This window comes from Salmo salar, chromosome ssa02 (genome assembly GCF_905237065.1).
Source record: "Salmo salar chromosome ssa02, Ssal_v3.1, whole genome shotgun sequence".
Classification (NCBI taxonomy): domain Eukaryota; kingdom Metazoa; phylum Chordata; class Actinopteri; order Salmoniformes; family Salmonidae; genus Salmo; species Salmo salar.
In genome coordinates this window covers 49,934,767-49,954,611 of record NC_059443.1, presented here as the reverse complement: position 1 = coordinate 49,954,611, position 19,845 = coordinate 49,934,767, and the positions used below count along the sequence as shown (strand labels likewise).

Sequence of the window (19,845 nt, the reverse complement as noted above, 5' to 3'; positions counted from 1 at the left end):
ATAATTATGGATTGATATAAGTCAGTTTTTTATGATCTTCATTTTCCTAATTCTCAAATTCTATGCTATTCTACTCTATTGCACCTCTGGATATTTGTGAGAATGAGAAGAAAGGATCCAGCTGTAATTGAGTAGAGTATTAGTAGGGTATTCATGATCCCCGTGTCGAAGACATTTCTGGAGGCTACACAAAACCAGTCACTCCTAAACTCTGGTTTCAGATCAGATCTGTGTCCAGGGGAGATCCCAGCCAGCCCATTCCTTGCGTTCCCTTCTTGGACAAGCCAGCTAGCTGCGGCGCACGCGCAGTGTTCAAAGAAGGCCATGTTGAAGTTACAGTGAAGTCAGGCTGGGATTTTTTTTTTCCTGACGACGTGTTTTTAATATTGTATGTTTTTCGTTATTTGTGGTGTCAGTGTCCCAACAAATATAACAACTGGATAACTAAACCGGGGACCTAAAAATGGCTTCCACTTTCGACCTTTCAAGGCGAAATCCGCAAGAGGATTTCGAGCTGATACAGAGAATTGGGAGCGGGACCTACGGAGATGTATACAAGGTAACATGGAATTTTAGCTAGACATTGTCCTTTTTGATAAACCATTGATATGCTACCAATAAAGCCATTGTTATTAGTAACCTGACTACAATGTAGGAACTTGGAGTAGCCTTCAGGAGTTTAGCCAGTCGGGCAATAACTTGGCAACAGTGGTTGTTGAACTAGTATATCCAAGCTGTTGGCATGTTTACCAACTCGCTACAGATGTGTTCCAATTCACAAAGCCTAACGTAAGGAATTCTACCGATTCTTGTAATAAACGAATACTTATCCCTGTGAAATTCCACGAACGATACTGTTTCAATTTGCTTTCAGTGTTGTCATCGCTATCCCTAGCACAATAATGGACTAAAGGAGTATAACATTACTCCATAATCAAAGGACCTTACATGTTCTGTTTCTTCTTCTATGGTATATTGGCGATCGCACAATTTAATGTGCTTTCTGCCACCTACTGTACGGGATGGAAACAGGACCCCCCCCCCCCCAAAATAAACAAAACTAAATCAAACAACTTTTCAGATAAAACAAATCTAACAGATCTGATCACTACACAGGCTCAAGGGGAAAGAGGGAAGGTGGGTCTTCTGGAGACAGTACCTCTTACAAGTCTTCCTGATGTAAAATCCTTAACTCCCAAAAACTGTTTTGCTGCAGCCACAATAATGTCCAGTTTCTTAGACTTCTTTGAGATTTGTGCCGTAGAGTGTATAACTGTGGCAAAGAACACCATAAAATCCACCTTTTTAACAGACGGGATCTTTTGACTGGCAGCAAACATTTACTACAGGCTGTGGTCGGTCCACTAGCATTACTTGTTTTCTCTTCTTCTAATCTCCTCCGCATAGGATATTTGATTGACCGCTCTAACCTTTGCTACCTCAATCACCTTCTCCCTTACAGAGCACTTTGGGAACTCGGATCATGATCACCACCACAATTTCAACACCGCCGTCCTTCTACACGCAGTAGAAGTATACACACAGTATACACTGTACGTCTACACCTCACTTGAACATGGCCAAATCCTTTACAATTCTTACACTGCAATGGTTTGGGGACGAAAGCTCTTACAGCGTATCTTACATAACCAAGCTTCACATTCATAGGTATTTGCTCTTTATCAAAAAACAACAGGACTGACAGACTTTCTTATTTTTCTCCATTCACCCAATGGGTCAGACGGCGGGCACCAACCACACCAGGATTTCTCTTCAGGAAATTCAACCTGAACATACTTCGTCACCCCTGAGATGATTCCTTTGACGGGTTCTCTACCTCGAAGTTCAAAACTTCTGTTATTCAGATCAAAAGTAAGACCACTCTTGACAAACTCAACTTTTCCTTGTGCATACTTCACCATTTTCGACACCTAAAACGGGTCTCCCACATATGCATCCTTACTCAACAAACGCATGCCAACAACAAGCGATTCATTATCATTCATATACGTATCCTCCACTCCAAATTTGAGACAATTTATTTTTTGTTCCAGTTTTTGATACTACTGTTGTCCATTCAGAACATTCATCTTCACCAACTTTGCTGATCGCGGTGCTTGATTCAACTTCAGCAACCACTTCTGCCATCTTTCCCTCCTTCCGTCACCTCCCGCATGTTCTGTTTAATCCTTTAGACCCCAATATAATTCTAGAATGCTGCTGTAGATTACTGACAATTTAAGATAAAGCTAACATTTCAAACAAACAGACATGGCTCAAAACAAAGAACAAATTACAACTACAAGTCATTAACTTTATATATATATATATATATATATATATATATATACTGCTCAAAAAAATAAAGGCAACACTTAAACAACACAATGTAACTCCAAGTCAATCACACTACTGTGAAATCAAACTGTCCACTTAGGAAGCAACACTGATTGACAATAAATTTAACATACTGTTGTGCAAATGGAATAGACAACAGGTGGAAATTATAGGCAATTAGCAAGACACCCCCAATAAAGGAGTGGTTCTGCAGGTGGGGACCACAAACCACTTCTCAGTTCCTATGCTTCCTGGCTGATGTTTTGGTCACTTTTGAATGCTGGCGGTGCTTTCACTCTAGTGGTAGCATGAGACGGAGTCTACAACCCACACAAGTGGCTCAGGTAGTGCAGCTCATCCAGGATGGCACATCAATGCGAGCTGTGGCAAGAAGGTTTGCTGTGTCTGTCAGCGTAGTGTCCAGAGCATGGAGGCGCTACCAGGAGACAGGCCAGTACATCAGGAGACGTGGAGGAGGCCGTAGGAGGGCAACAACCCAGCAGCAGGACCGCTACCTCCGCCTTTGTGCAAGGAGGAGCAGGAGAAGCACTGCCAGAGCCCTGCAAAATGACCTCCAGCAGGCCACAAATGTGCATGTGTCTGCTCAAACGGTCAGAAACAGACTCCATGAGGGTGGTATGAGGGCCCGACGTCCACAGGTGGGGGTTGTGCTTACAGCCCAACACCGTGCAGGACGTTTGGCATTTGCCAGAGAACACCAAGATTGGCAAATTCGCCACTGGTGCACTGTGCTCTTCACAGATGAAAGCAGGTTCACACTGAGCACGTGACAGAGTCTGGAGACGCCGTGGAGAACGTTCTGCTGCCTGCAACATCCTCCAGCATGACCGGTTTGGCGGTGGGTCAGTCATGGTGTGGGGTGGCATTTCTTTGAGGGGCCGCACAGCCCTCCATGTGCTCGCCAGAGGTAGCCTGACTGCCATTAGGTACCGAGATGAGATCCTCAGACCCCTTGTGAGACCATATGCTGGTGCGGTTGGCCCTGGGTTCCTCCTAATGCAAGACAATGCTAGACCTCATGTGGCTGGAGTGTGTCAGCAGTTCCTGCAAGAGGAAGGCATTGATGCTATGGACTGGCCCGCCCGTTCCCCAGGACCTAAATCCAATTGAGCACATCTGGGACATCATGTCTCGCGCCATCCACCAACGCCACGTTGCACCACAGACTGTCCAGGAGTTGGCGGATGCTTTAGTCCAGGTCTGGGAGGAGATCCCTCAGGAGACCATCCGCCACCTCATCAGGAGCATGCCCAGGCATTGTAGGGAGGTCATACAGACACGTGGAGGCCACACACACTACTGAGCCTCATTTTGACTTGTTTTAGACATTACATCAAAGTTGGATCAGCCTGAAGTGTGGTTTTCCACTTTAATTTTGAGTGTGACTCCAAATCCAGACCTCCATGGGTTCATAAATTGGATTTCCATTGATTATTTTTGTGTGATTTTGTTGTCAGCACATTCAACTATGTAAAGAAAAAAGTATTTAATAAGATTATTTCTTTCATTCAGATCTAGGATGTGTTGTTTAAGTGTTCCCTTTATTTTTTTGAGCAGTATATATATATATATATATATTACACACAAAAGTATGTGGACACCCATTCAAATTTGTGGATTTGGCTAGGTCAGCCACACCCGTTGCTGACAGGTGTATAAAATCGAGCACACAGCCATGCAATCTCCATAGACAAACATTGGAAGTAGAATGGCCTTACATCGTCATAGGATGCCACCTTTCCAAAAGTCAGTTCGTCAAATTTCTGCCCTGCTAGAGCTGCCCCGATCAACTGTAAGTGCTGTTTTTGTGAAGTGGAAACGTCTAGGAGCAACAACAGCTCAGCCGCGAAACGCGTTCTCTGGAATGATGAATCACGCTTCACCACCGACAGACGAATCTGGGTTTGGCGGATTCCAGGAGAACACTACCTGCCCCAATGCGTAGAGCCAACTGTACATTTTGGTGGAGGAGGAATAGTGGTGTTGGGCTGTTTTTCATGGTTTTGGCTAGGCCCCTTAGTTCCAGTGAAAGTACATTTTAACGCTACAGCATACAATGACATTCTAGATGATTCTCTGCTTCCAACTTTGTGGCAATAGTTTGTGGAAGGCCCTTTCCTGTTTCAGCATGGCAATGCCCCCATGCACAAAGCGAGGTCCATACAGAAATGGTTTGTCAAGATTGGTGTGGGAGATCTTGACAGGCCTGCATAGAGCCCTGACCTCAACCCCATCGAACACTATTGGGATTACTTGGAACGCTGACTGCGAGCCAGGCCTATTCGCCCAACATTAGTGCCCGACCATTAATGCTCTTGTGGCTGAATGATAGCAAGTCTCTGCAGCAATGTTCCAACATCTAGTGGAAAGCCTTCCCAGAAGAGTGGAGGCTGTTATAGCAGCCCATGATTTTGGAATGAGATCTTTGACGAGCAGGTGTCCACATACATATGGTTATGTAGTGTATGACCCCTCATTCATGTCAATAGGAATAACATAAATGTTTTATTCAGTTGTGTAAAGACACTATCAAAAAAACACAGAGTATTTAAATTGTAGTAAATTACTCACTTAATGTACCAAGTATAATATATTATACTTGTACCGTGGGAAGAAAAAGTATGTGAACCCTTTAGAATTACCTGTATTTCTGCATAAATTGGTCATAAAATGTTATCTGATCTTCATCTACCTCACAACAATCGACAAACACAGTCTGCTTAAACTAATAACACACAAACAATTATAATGTTTCATGTCTTTATTGAACACACCGTGTAAACATTCACAGTGCAGGTTGGAAAAAGTATGTGAACCCTTGGATTTAATAACAGGTTGACCCTCCTTTGGCAGCAATAACCTCAACCAAATGTTTTCTGTAGTTGCGGATCAGACCTGCACAATGGTCAGGAGGAATTTTGGACCATTAATCTTTACAAAACTGTTTCAGTTCAGCAATATTCTTAGGATGTCTGGTGAGAACTGCTCTCTTGAGGTCATGCCACTGCATTGCAATTTGGTTGAGGTCAGGACTGACCGGGCCACTCCAGAAGGCGTATTTTCTTCTGTTCAAGCCATTCTGTTGTTGATTTACTTCTGTCTTTTGGGTTGCTGTCCTGTTGCATCATCCAACTTCTGTTGAGCTTCAATTGGCGGACATCTAGCCTTACATTCTCCTGCAAAATGTCTTGATAAACTTGAGAATTCATATTTCTATAGATGATGGCAAGCTGTCCAGGCCCTGTGGCAGCAAAGCAGCCCCAAACCATGATGCTCCCTCCACCCTAGTTTACAGTTGGGATGAGGTTTTGATGTTGGTGTGCTGTACATTTTTTTTCTCCACACATAGTGTTGTGTGTTCCTTCCAAACAACACAACTTTAGTTTCATCTATCCACAGAATATTTTGCCAGTAGCACTGCGGAACTTCCAGGTGGTCTTTTGCGAATTTCAGACGTGCAGCAATGGGGTTTTTTGGACAGCAGTGGCTTCTTCCGTGGTGTCCTCCCATGAACCATTCTTGTTTAGTACTTTACGTATTCTAGACTCGTCAACAGAGATGTTTGCATCTTCCAGAGATTTCTGTAAGTCTTTAGCTGACACTCTAGGATTCTTCTTAACCTCATTGAGAATTCTGCACTGTGCCCGAGGCAGTCATCTTTTCAGGACGGCCACTCCTAGGGAGAGTAGCAACAGTGCTGAAATTTCTCCATTTATAGACAATTTGTCTTACCGTGGACTGACTTTTAGAGATACTTTTGTAACCCTTTCCAGCTTTATGCAAGGCAACCATTGTTAATCTTAGGTCTTCTGAGATCTCTTTTTTTCGAGGCATGGTTCACATCAGGCAATGATTCTTGTGAATAGCAAATTCAAATTTTGTGTTTGTTTTTTATGGGGCAGGGCAGCTCTAACCAACATCTCCAATCTCGTCTCATTGATTCAACTCCAGGTTAGTTAACTCCAGGTTAGTTGACTCCAGTATGCTTTTGGACTAGTCGTTAGCCTAGGGGTTCACATACTTTTTTCAACCTACACTGTGAATGTTTAAATTATGTATTCAATATAGACAAGAAAAATACATTTTGTGTGTTATTAGTTTAAGCACACTGAATTTGTCTATTGTTGTGAGTTAGATGAAGATCAGATCACATGTCAAATTTATGCAGAAATCCAGGTCATTCCAAAGGGTTCACGTACTTTTTCTTGCCACTGTAAATATTATTTACATATAAATAAAACAATTATCCAAAATTTGACCAGAGGACAATTATTCAGAAAGTATTTCAAAACCCACACAAAGTATGCTATTTGATTGACAACGATTCCTACTTCTGTAACAATGTAAAAATTCAAAACTATTCAGACTATTTCAAAATGTCAGTAACCTCTCTCAATAATATTTAGTATAGACCAGGCCTGACTCAAAATGTAGAAATAGTAGCCTATTTCAACAACAGTTCAGTGAATGCAACAAGTATTAGATAGAGAAGATACAAAACAACTGTTACAGAGACAATAAAAGATTTGTAGGAGAAATTCATATTTCACACTGTCACTTTAGTATTGGCATTTAGCCTACAACACGTCATGGAACTTCTGGAAACTCTGCCCCATCCTGCAAAGTGGCACATAACACGTAGGGTGCCCAAAATACATTTCTACACATCTCCCACTCTTTGCCCTGCGTCCACTCCAGATGCACACTCACCTGCTTTCAAATTAGTTACAACTCAGGCCTCCCTTCTTTCTGCTACTGTAGCCATATCACAAAGTGAATGCACAAGCTGCGTTTTGAATGCCTTCAGGGACCAGCGCCTGGGGTTTCTGGGAAGGGGCCTTTGCAGAGGCTCCCAAAATGTACGCATTTATGATGGCAATGTTGAGCATCCCCCAAAACACATACTTCCACCATTTCCTGAATGTGCATCCAACATTGTAATTGCTCCTCAGTTGGTCAAGATGGTCAACCCCGCCCATTGTATTGTTGTAATCCATTACAAGCTCTGGAACAGATAAAAGTTCCTACCACATTTAAAAACAACGCTGAAACCACTGTCGCTTTAGTCCTAGGCTGTGTGACAGTGGCAAATAGGCTCTCATTCCACACACACGCTCTATAGCTACAGTGGGGGAAAAAAGTATTTGATCCCCTGGTGATTTTGTATGTTTGCCCACTTATAAAGATATCATCAGTCTATAATTTTAATGGTAGGTTTATTTGAACAGTGAGAGACAGAATAACAACAAAAAAATCCAGAAAAACGCATGTCAAAAATGTTATACAATTATTTGCATTTTAATGAGGGAAATAAGTATTTGACCCCTCTGCAAAACATGACTTAGTACTTGGTGGCAAAACCCTTGTTGGCAATCAGAGGTCAGACGTTTCTTGTAGTTAGCCACCAGGTTTGCACACATCTCAGAAGGGATTTTGTCCCACTCCTCTTTGCAGATCTTCTCCAAGTCATTATGGTTTCGAGGCTGACGTTTGGCAACTCGAACCTTCAGCTCCCTCCACAGATTTTCTATGGGATTAAGGTCTGGAGACTGGTCAGGCCACTCCAGGACCTTAATGTGCTTCTTCTGGAGCCACTCCTTTGTTGCCTTGGCCTTGTGTGTTGGGTCATTGTCATGCTGGAATACACATCCACGACCCATTTTCAATGAGCCTGGCTGAGGGAAGGATGTTCTCACCCAAGATTTGACGGTACATGGCCCTGTCCATCGTCCCTTTGATGCAGTGAAGTTGTCCTGTCCCGTTAGCAGAAAAACACCCCCAAAGCATAATGTTTCCACCTCCATGTTTGGCGGTGGAGATGGTGTTCTTGGGGTCATAGGCAGCATTCCTCCTCCTCCAAACACGGCGAGTTGAGTTGATGCCAAAGAGCTCCATTTTGGTCTCATCTGACCACAACACTTTCACCAGTTGTCCTTTGAATCATTCAGATGTTCATTGGCAAACTTCAGACGGGCATGTATATGTATTCTTGAGCAGGGGGACCTTGCGGGCGCTGCAGGATTTCAGTCCTTCACGGCGTAGTGTGTTACCAATTGTTTTCTTGGTGACTATGGTCCCAGCTGCCTTGAGATCATTGACAAGATCCTCCCGTGTAGTTCTGGGCTGATTCCTCACCATTCTCATGATCATTGCAACCCGACGAGGTGAGATCTTGCATGGAGCCCCAGGCTGAGGGATATTGACAGTTCTTTTGAGTTTCTTCCATTTGCGAATAATCGCACCAAATGTTGTCACCTTCTCACCAAGCTGCTTGGCGATGGTCTTGTAGCCCATTCCAGCCTTGTGTAGGTCTACAATCTTGTCCCTGACATCCTTGGAGAGCTCTTTGGTCTTGGCCATGGTGGAGAGTTTGGAATCTGATTGATTGATTGCTTCTGTGGACAGATGTCTTTTTTACAGTTAACAAGCTTCGGTTAGGGGCACTCCCTTTAACAGTGTGCTCCTAATCTCAGCTCGTTACCTGTATAAAAGACACCTGGGAGCCAGAAATCTTTCTGATTGAGAGGGGGTCAAATACTTATTTCCCTCAATAAAATGCAAATCAATTTATAACATTTTAGACAAGAGTTTTTCTGGATATTTTTGTTGTTATTCTGTCTCTCACTGTTAAAATAAACCTACCATTAAGATTATAGACTGATCCTTTCTTTATCAGTGGGCAAACGTACAAAATCAGCAGAGGATCAAATACTTTCCCCCCCACTGTACATATGTATTCAGACCCTTTACTCAGTACTTTGTTGAAGCACCTTTCGCAGCGATTACAGCCTCGAGTCTTCTTAGGTATGACGCTACAAGCTTGGCACACCTGTGTTTGGGGAGTTCCTCCCATTCTTCTCTGCAGATCCTCTCAAGCTCTGTCAGGTTGGATGGGGAGCGTCGCTGCACAGCTGTTTTCAGGTCTCTCCAGAGACGTTCGATTTGGGTTCAAGTCCACGTTCTGGCTGGGCCCCTCAAGGACATTCAGAGACATGTCCCGAAGCCACTCCTGCGTTGTCTTGGCTGTGTGCTTAGGGTTGTTGTCCTGTTGGAAGGTGAACCTTTACCCCAGCCTGAGGTCCTGAGCACTCTGGAGCAGGTTGTCATCAAGGATCTCTTTGTACTTTGTCCGTTCATCTTTCCCTCGACCCTGACTAGTCTCCCAGTCCTTGCCGCTGAAAAACATCCCCACAGCATGATGCTGCCAACACCATGCATCACCGTAGGGATGGCACCATGTTTCCTCCAGGCGTAACGCTTGGCATTCAGGCCAAAGAGTTCAATCTGTTGGTCTGAGAGTTTAGGTGCCTTTTGGCAAACTCCAAGCAGCCTGTCGTGCCTTTTACTGAGGTGTGGCTTCAGTCTGGCCACTCTACCATAAAGGCCTGATTGGTGGAGTGCTGCAGAGATGGTTGTCCTTCTAGAAGGTTCTCCCATCTCCACAGAGGAACTCTGGAGCTCTGTCAGAGTGAGCATCCCTGACCAAGGCCCTTCTCCCCCGATTGCTCAGTTTTGCCGGGCGACCAGCTCTAGGATGAGTCTTGGTGGTTCCAGATAGGGCTGGGCGATATGGCCAAAATATCATATCATATGGTATTTTTCAAATTTATGATGGTATTTTATGGTATTTTATGTTTTCGATTATTAATAAAAGTTCTACATTTGCTTTATGAGTAGTGTGTGGCCCTAGAGTGGCAACACATATATTCTAAATTATTTCAATGGGTCTTTCTCCATTCGGATTGTTTTATACTGTTCAATTCAACTTCAAACTAAAATAATTTCCTGCATTTCCATCAATTTCTGCATTTCCTGCACTCATTTGAGATAATTTCCACACTGCCACGAGATGGGCAATGTTTATTATAATTCTGTAGTTAGAATATACAGTGAGGGAAAAAGTATTTGATCGCCTGCTGATTTTGTATGTTTGCCCACTGACAAAGAAATGAACTATAATGTTAATGGTAGGTTTATTTGAACAGTGAGAGACAGAATAACAACAAAAAAAATCCAGAAAAATGCATGTCAAAAATGTTTTAAATTGATTTGATCACATTTAACAAACCAAACATTAAAATACCGTTATAGAAGGTAAAGTAAAAACCCAAACCGGTCCGTGCATAAATACCATTTGACATTTTACATTTTTTTACATTTTAGTCATTTAGCAGACGCTCTTATCCAGAGCGACTTACAGTATTGAATGCATACATTTCATGCATTATTTTTTTCTTCTGTGCTGGCCCCCCGTGGGAATCGAACCCACAACCCTGGCGTTGCAAACACCATGCTCTACCAACTGAGCTACAGGGAAGGCTACTGGTATATAGTAAAATACTGTATACCGCCCAGCCCTAGTTCCAGACTTCTTCCATATAAGAATGATGGAGGCCACCGTGTTCTTGATCTTCAATGCTGCAGACATTTTTTTTTTGGTACCCTTTCCCGGATCTGTGCCTCGACACAATCCTGTCTCGGAGCTCTACGACAATTCCTTCGACCTTATAGCTTGGTTTTGCTCTGACATGCACTGTCAACTCTGTGACCTTTATATAGACAGCTGTGTACCTTTCCAAATCATGTGCGTGCAATCAATTTAATTTACCAAAGATGAACCCCAAGTTGTAGAAACATCTCAAGGATGATCAATGAAAACAGGATGCACCTGAGCTCAATTTCAAGTCTCATAGCAAATGGTCTGAATACTTATGTAAATAAGGTATTTCTGTTATTTACTTTTAATACATTAGCAAACATTTTTATAAACCTGTTTTGGCTTTGTCATTATGGGATGTTGTGTGTAGATTGATGGGAAAAAAAATGAATTTAATCCATTTTATAATAAGGCTGTAACGTAACAAAATGTGGAAAGGGTCTGAATACTTTCCGAATGCACTGTATATCTGCTGTATACTTATTTCACTCACCTCGACGTCATCGCTTTTCAAGTGCAAGGACGTGTGCGAATCCGTACCACCAACCAATATGGATAAAGCCTCTTTCACAGTGAAAGGTTGTCTGCCATGGCACTGTCATTTTGAGTAATGAAGTTTAAAACCTCTTATTTCTAGACGTTCCGCTAGCGGAACACCTGCTCCAATATCCAATGATGGGCGTGGCGCGAAATACGAAGTCCTCGAAAATCCGAAAACTTCCATTTTTCAAACATATGACTATTTTACACCATTTTAAAGACAAGACTCTCCTTTATCTAACCACACTGTCCGATTTCAAAAAGGCTTTACAGCGAAAGCAAAACATTAGATTATGTCAGCAGAGTACCCAGCCAGAAATAATCAGACACCCATTTTTCAAGCTAGCATATAATGTCACAAAAAACAAAACCACAGCTAAATGCAGCACTAACCTTTGATGATCTTCATCAGATGACACTCCTAGGACATTATGTTATACAATACATGCATGTTTTGTTCAATCAAGTTCATATTTATATCAAAAAACAGCTTTTTACATTAGCATGTGACGTTCAGAACTAGCATACCCCCCGCAAACTTCCGGTGAATTTACTAAATTACTCACGATAAACGTTCACAAAAAACATAACAATTATTTTAAGAATTATAGATACAGAACTCCTTTATGCAATCGCTATGTCCGATTTTAAAATAGCTTTTCGGTGAAAGCACATTTTGCAATATTCTGAGTAGATAGCTCGCTATCACGAGCTAGCTATTTAGACACCCACCAAGTTAAGCCCTCACCAATGTCAGATTTACTATAAGAAAAATTGTATTACCTTTGCTGTTCTTCGTCAGAATGCACTCCCGGGACTTCTACTTCAATAACAAATGTTGGTTTGGTTCCAAATAATCCATAGTTATATCCAAATAGCGGCGTTTTGTTGTGCGTTCAAGACACTATCCGAAGGGTGACGAAGGGTTACGCGCCCGACACGTTTCGTGACAAAAAAATTCTAAATATTCCATTACCGTACTTCGAAGCATGTCAACCGCTGTTTAAAATCAATTTTTATGCGATTTTTCTCGTTAAAAAAGCGATAATATTCCGACCGGGAAACCCTGTTTTCGTTCAAAGACGAAAAAATAAAAACATGGTATCGCATCGTGCACGCGCCTCAGTCTCATTGTTCTCACATCGACCGCTATCCAAATGCGCTACTGTTTTTCAGCCTGGGTCTGCAAAGGCATTATTCAGCGTTTTGCCGCCATCTGAGAGCCTATGGGAGCCGTAGGAAGTGTCACGTTACAGCAGAGATCCTCAGTTTTCAATAAAGAGAGTGTAGAAGGCCAAGAAATGGTCAGAGAGGGCACTTCCTGTAAGGAATCTTCTCAGGTTTTGGCCTGCCAAATGAGTTCTGTTATACTCAGACACCATTCAAACAGTTTTAGAAACTTTGGAGTGTTTTCTATCCAAAGCTAATAATTATATGCATATTCTAGTTTCTGGGCAGGAGTAATAATCAGATTAAATCGGTACGTTTTTTATCCGGCCGTGAAAATACTGCCCCCTATCCATAAAAGGTTAAAAGAACGTTGAAGAGTCAAATGACAGCATACCCTGTTTCTGGTTGATGACAACAGCCATGTGAATACAACAACAGGTTGTTAGCAAGTTAATTATGCGATATTGTCACAAATATTTTTGTCAGAAAAACAAGGCTGTTCGCAGCCGCTATAGGAATTTAAAGAAAGGCCGTCAACGGCCACTATGGGTTATAAAAGGCAAATTGGTTCTGGAAGCAAAAACAGCCAAATACGCCATCTAAATGGGAATCGATTTTCAATTGTGGTATGGTTCTAGAAACATTAATCCCTCTACTTTCATATCACATATAAATAATTTCAGAAATGTAAAGTACACACTTACTGTTTTTAACACAGTTGCATCCGATTAGTATTTTTCAGTGACAACACGTTTGTGGCGTGTTCGAAGACGCAGATAGCTAATTTGCATAGGTAGACCACTCTGTCTTCCTTCTCTTTTCGTAAACAAGCGCTGTAACATGAAAATATGGCAATGTGGGAACCCTAACCTTTAAAGGTGCGTATCAATATATACAGTTGAAGTCGGAAGTTTACATACAAGCCAAATACATTTAAACTCAGTTTTTCACAATTCCTGACATGTAATCCTAGTAAAAATTCCCTGTCTTAGGTGAGTTGGGATCACCACTTTATTTTAAGAATGTGAAATGTCAGCATAATAGTAGAGATAATGATTTATTTCAGATTTAATTTCTTTCATGTTCCTAGTGGGTCAGAAGTTTACATACACTCAATTAGTATTTGGTAGCATTGCCTTTAAATTGTTTAACTTGGGTCAAACGTTTCGGGTTGCCTCCACAAGCTTCCCACAATAAGTTGGGTGAATTTCGTCTCATTCCTCCTGACAAAGCTTGTGTAACCGAGTCAGGTTTGTAGGCCTCCTTGCTCACACACGCTTTTTCAGTTCTGCCCACAAATTTTCTATAGGATTGAGGTAAGGGCTTTGTGATGGCCACTCCAATACCATGACTTTGTCCTTAAAAACTTCTTAGGGATAGGCCCCTTTTTTCTCAATTTCCTGTCTGAATGACGTGCCCAAACACCAAAATCTTGGCTGATTTTCTTTTGATTTTCCCATGAAGTCAAGCAAAGAGGCACTGAGTTTGAAGGTAGGCCTTGAAATACATCCACAGGTACACCTCCAATTGACTCAAATGATGTCAATTAGCCTATCAGAAGCTTCTAAAGCTATGACATAATTTTCTGGAATTTTCCAAGCTGTTTAAAGGCACAGTCTGCTTAGTGTATGTAAACTTTTGACCCACTGGAATTGTGAAATAATGTTGGAAAAATTACTTGTGTCATGCACAAAGTAGATGTCCTAACCGACTTGCCAAAACCATAGTTTGTAAACAAGAAATTTGTGGAGTGTTGAAAAACAAGTTTTAATGACTCCAACCTAAGTGTATGTTAACTTCCGACTTCAACTGTATCTATCTCTATATCTCTCTCGCTGATATGAAAGATAAGGAACTGTTATATTTAACAATGTACCGTGTATATATCAAGATGGACAGGAAAAGTAGTTTACAGATGATGACTTTAGTTTTCCTATTGTTACATTCACAGTAGCCTATCTTTAACAAATTGTATTTTCAGGCCCAAGAAAACAATTGCTCAAGGGGCTCCCAAAGATAAAAATGCTGGCTTACACGGTTAATGGTTTCTCAGTTTTAACTTATTATGTGAATGTGGGTCATGTTTTGAAATGCACCCCAATATTTTTTCTGCATAATCTTTGGCTAAGCTTGATTATTTTCTTCCCCTTATGAAAGGTACATAGATGACTGGCCATATGAGTTTCTATCCATACTTCAACGTTGGGATTCAACCCACTCGTCGATCTTTTCATTCTGAAGGCTTTAGCTTACAAGCACCAGAGTGGGCAGTTAGGCCAGAAAATGAGCTACTAGGGAAGCAGTAGGATGAAAGCCCTTGTCATGTGACTGAATTTGAAAAACAAAGAAACAATTAGGCTATTTTCCTACTCTCTCTATCTTGTGCTCAACGTAACTCATTGTCTTTGGGCCAGAAACAATGCTTCCTACCTTATCCATTATAATATACCATATTTTTTTCCCCCTGTTTCGCCCATCAAACTACAGTGAGGTCAGAAATGATTGACACCCTTGATAAAGATGAGCAAAAATGACTGGGTCCTTGGGCTCTTTTTAAGGTCAATGGCATCATTAACTTTACCCAGTTCCAGGACATTTTAGACAAAACCCTGGTTGCTGAAACTTGTGGATTTTCCAGCAAGACCATAACCCCAAGCACATATCAAAATCCACAAAGAAATTACCATTTCGCTCTCAGGACTTGAAACCCATTGAAAACCTGTGATTTGAATTGAAGAGCCGGAGGCAGTCCTTAAGCACAGAGAAAGGATATCAAGGATCTGGATTGATTCTGTATGTAGGAATGGTCTAAGAATCCCTTCCAATGTGTTCTCCAACTCATAAAACATTTTAGAAAAATGCTCCGTGCCCTTATCCTTGCAAGGTGAGGTATTGAAAACAGGGGTGTCAATAATTTTGACCCCTACCTTTTTGAGGAAAAATAATATTACTTGTTGAACAAAATCTCATTCTCTGAGCAATTGTATTAGTATAAAATAATATAATTTCTGTTGCATACAGTATAGCTCAGTATTTTCATTATTTTATACAGTCATTCTTGTTAAATTTTATGATCAATAATTTCGGATCCCGCCGTATGTCAAAAAGTGCCAATTGAGTTGATCACCAAAATAATTCGAAGTGCATTTTATTATTAATATATTCACAAAACCCAGTTGATGACATTTTTTAAAACTGCCTAGTTAGAGTTGCTATTCAAAATGCAGAAATAATGAAAGCCATAATTGTTCCATTCATCTGTTTTCTTTGCCTATACCCTGCAGCCAATTTCATAGCTGCTGGGTTGTTTTCAGTCATCAGCATCATCTATGCAAGTGAGAACATTTGCTAACATGGGAATGTACCCTACCTATATGTGTTCACATTCCCGAAAACACTTGCATGAGTGCAGTACCAAGACTAAGGAGGCTCAAGGAGGCTTAGTAGTGGTGATTTACCTAGCTGCAACGTGAAAGCATTTTGCGCTCCAGGGAAAAAAATTCCCCTAGATACAGCTCTAGCTGCCCATCACCCAATCCTAACCTTAACATTTCATGGGGAAAATGCTCAACTGACCCGAGATCTGTGTCTAGGGGCAACTTCACCCTACTCCCTGTGGCTGCATTTGGCTCCATAAGATTCCTCATCGTCTATCATCCTTGACTTTAAGATAACATTTTTGGATGTGAAAAAATGCTAACGAAATGTCTGAGTTCCTCCCCCCGCACATTGCCTAACCGGGCTATCTGTATTGTGTCCCACCACCAACCACCCGCCAACCCCTCTTTTACGCTACTGCTACTCGCTGTTTATCATATATGCATAGTCACTTTAACCATATCTACATACTACCTCAAATCAGCCCGACTAACCGGTGCCTGTATATAGCCTCGCTACTGTTATAGCCTCGCTACTGTATTTAGCCTCGCTACTGTTATTTTTCACGTCTTTTTTTTACTGTTGTTTTTATTTCTTTACTTACCTATTGTTCACCTAATACCTTTTTTGCACTGTTGGTTAGAGCCTGGTTGGTCGGGCCAATTGAGGTAGTATGTACATGAATGTATAGTTAAGTGACTATGCATATATGATAAACAGAGAGTAGCAGCAGCGTAAAAGGTTGTTGTCCTGGCACCACACGGCCAGGTCTCTGACCTCCTCCCTATAGGCTGTCTCGTCGTTGTCAGTGATCAGGCAACTGTTGTGTCATCAGCAAACTTAATGATGGTGTTGGAGTTGTGCCTGGCCATACAGTCATGGGTGAACAGGGAGTACAGATGAGGACTGAGCACTCACCCCTGAGGGGCCCCCTTGTTGAGGATCAGCGTGGTGGATGTGTTGTTACATACCCTTACCACCTGGGGGCAGCCCGTCAGGAAGTCCAGGATCCAGTTGCAGAGGGAGGTGTTTAGTCCCAGGGTCCTTAGCTTAGTGATGAGCTTTGAGGGCACTATGGTGTTGAACGCTGAGCTGTAGTCAATGAACAGCATTCTCATGTAGGTGTTTCTTTTGTCCAAGTGTGAAAGGGCAGTGTGGAGTGCAATAGAGATGGCATCATCTGTGGATTGGTTGGGGCGGTCCGCAAATTAGAGTAGGCCTAGGGTTTCTGGGATAATGGTGTTGTGAGCTATGACCAGCCTTTCAAATATTTTCACGGCTACAGACTTGAGTGTTGCAGGTCAGAAGTCATTTAGGCAGGTTACCTTAGTGTTCTTGGGCACGGGGACTATGGTGGTCAGCTTGAAACATGTTGGTATTACAGACTCAGACAGGGAGAGGTTGAAAATGTCAGTGAAGACACTTGCAAGTTGGTCAGCGCATGCTCGGAGTACACGTCCTGGTAATCCGTCTGGCCCTGCGGCCTTGTGAATGTTGACCTCTATAAAGGTCTTACTCACATCGGCAGTGGAGAGCGTGATCACACAGTCGTCCGGAACAGCGATGTTCTCATGCATGTTTCAGTGTTACTTGCCTCGAAGCAAGCATAGAAGTAATTTAGCTCGCGGCTGTGCTTCCCTTTGTAGTCTGTAATAGTTTGCAAGCCCTGCCACATCCGACGAGCATCAGAGCCGGTGTCCTGTATTGACGCTTTGCCTGTTTGATGGTTCGTCGGAGGGCATAGCGGGATTTCTTATAAGCTTCTGGGTTTGAGTCTTGCTCCTTGAAAGCGGTAGCTCTACCCTTTAGCTCAGTGCGGACGTTGCTTGTAATCCATGGCTTCTGGTTGGGGTATGTATGTACAGTCACTGTGGGGACAACGTCATCGATGCACTTATTGATGAAGCCAGTGACTGATGTGGTCAGTTAAGAACAAATTGTTATTTACAGTGATGGCCTACCGGGGAACAGTGTTCAGGGGCAGAATGACAGATTTTTACCTTGTCAGCTCTGGGATTCGATCCCGCAACCTTTAGGTTACTGGCTCAACGCTCTAACCACTAGGCTACCTGCCGCCCCAAAACAGTCCTGTAGCTTAGAATCTGCTTCGTCTGACCACTTTTTTTATTGACCGAGTCACTGGTGCTTCCGGCAGATTAGCCACTAGTCGCCGGATCCTTACAAGGCACCCCGATCTCTTCCGCGATATCTCTGTCTCTTTCTCCTGCGAGTAACGGGATGAGGGCCTTCTCTGGAGTAAATCCCTCTCGTCCGACTCATTAAAGAAAAATTCTTCATTCAGTTCAAGGTGAGTAATTGCTGTTCTGATGTCCAGAAGCTCTTTCTGGTCATTAGAGACGGTAGCAGCAACATTATGTACAAAAAGTTACAAACAATGCGAAAAAACAAACAAAATAGCACGGTTGGTTAAGAGCCCGTAAAATTGCAGCCATCCCCTCTGGCGCCATCTTCACTCAATTGAACTGTTATTGTAATGGACACCATAGCAGTTGTTTGCTAACAAATGGCTTATAATTAGTAGCTCTACTCAGTATAAGTTGGGCGATATGGCCAAAATATCATATGACGTATTTAAAAAAAATTGGACGGTATTTTTAGTTTTGATTAATAAAAGTTCTTAATTTGCTTTGAGTAGTACGTGACCCTAGGGTGTCAACACATACGTTCTAAGTGATTTCAATGAGTCTTTCTTAATAATTCTGATTTGTTTTATACGGTTCAATTCAACTTCAACCATAAAGAATTCCCTACATTTCAATACATTTCTGAATTTCCTGCACTCATTTGAGATAATATCCACACTGCCACACAGGGCTGTATGATATGGGCCAAAAAACTAGGCCTTATTATTAACCAAATGTTACAATTGCGATTTGACTTGCAATTTAGATCAAAACACTTGGGTGAACTGTTGGAATCATGGAAATACACTGAACAAAAATTGAAACGCAACAATTTCAAAGATTTTTTTCTGAGTTACAGTTCATTTAAGGAAATCAGTCAATTTAAATAAATAAATTAGGCCCTAATCTATGGATTTCACATGACTGGGAATACAGATAATGCATCTGTTGGTCACAGATAAAAATACAAAAAAGTAGGTGTGTGGATCAGAAAACCAGTCAGTATCTGGTATCTGATGTGACCACCATTTGCCTCATGCAGTGCGACACATCTCCTTCGCATAGAGTTGATCAGGCTGTTGATTGTGGACTGTGGAATGATGTCCCTCTCCTCTTCAATGGCTGTGCAAAGTTGCTGGATAGTGGCGGAAACTGGAAAATGCTGTCGTACACGTCGATCCATAGCATCCCAAACATGCTCAATGGGTGACATGTCTGGTGAGTATGCAGGCCATGGAAGAACTGGGACTTCTTCAGCTTCCAGGAATTGTGTTCAGATCCTTGCGACATTGCCGTGCATTATTATGCAAAAACGATAGGTGATGGCGGCAGATAATGGGCCTCAGGATCTCGTCACCGTATCTCTGTGCATTGAAATTGCCATCAATAAAATGCAATTGTGTTTGTTGCCCGTAGCTTATGCCTGCCCATACCATAACCCCTGTTCACAATGTTAACATCATCAAACCGCTCTACCACACGACGCCATACACGCTGTCTGCCATCTGCACGGTACAGTTGAAACGGGGATTCATCCGTCAAGAGCACACTTCTCCAGTGTGCCAGTGGTCATCGAAGGTGAGAATTTGCCCCCTGAAGCCGGTTACGATGCCAAACTGCAGTCCGATCAAGACCCTGGTGAGCACGCAGATGAGCCTGAGGCAGTTTGTGCAGATATTCTTTGGTTGTGCAAACCCACAGTTTCATCAGCTGTCTGGGTGGCTGGTCTGAGACGATCATGCAGGTGAAAAAGCCAGATGTGGAGGTCCTGAGCTGGCGTGGTTACATATGGTCTGCGGTTGTGAGGCCAGTTGGACG

At 42.3% G+C, this 19,845-nt stretch overlaps 1 protein-coding gene across 4 annotated transcripts in view; it reads left to right on the top strand.

Annotated features, from left to right (window-relative positions):
- The first annotated feature begins 290 nt into the window (after positions 1-290).
- The window catches only part of LOC106585154 (mitogen-activated protein kinase kinase kinase kinase 3), a 116,996-nt gene continuing 97,441 nt past the window's right edge, over positions 291-19,845 (top strand). For all 4 annotated transcript variants that reach the window (XM_014171069.2, XM_045705361.1, XM_014171052.2 and 1 more), the window contains exon 1: positions 291-559. In XM_014171069.2, the coding sequence (XP_014026544.2) occupies positions 464-559 (96 nt within the window). In that variant the 5' untranslated portion in view covers positions 291-463. The remainder of the gene's footprint in view (positions 560-19,845) is intronic.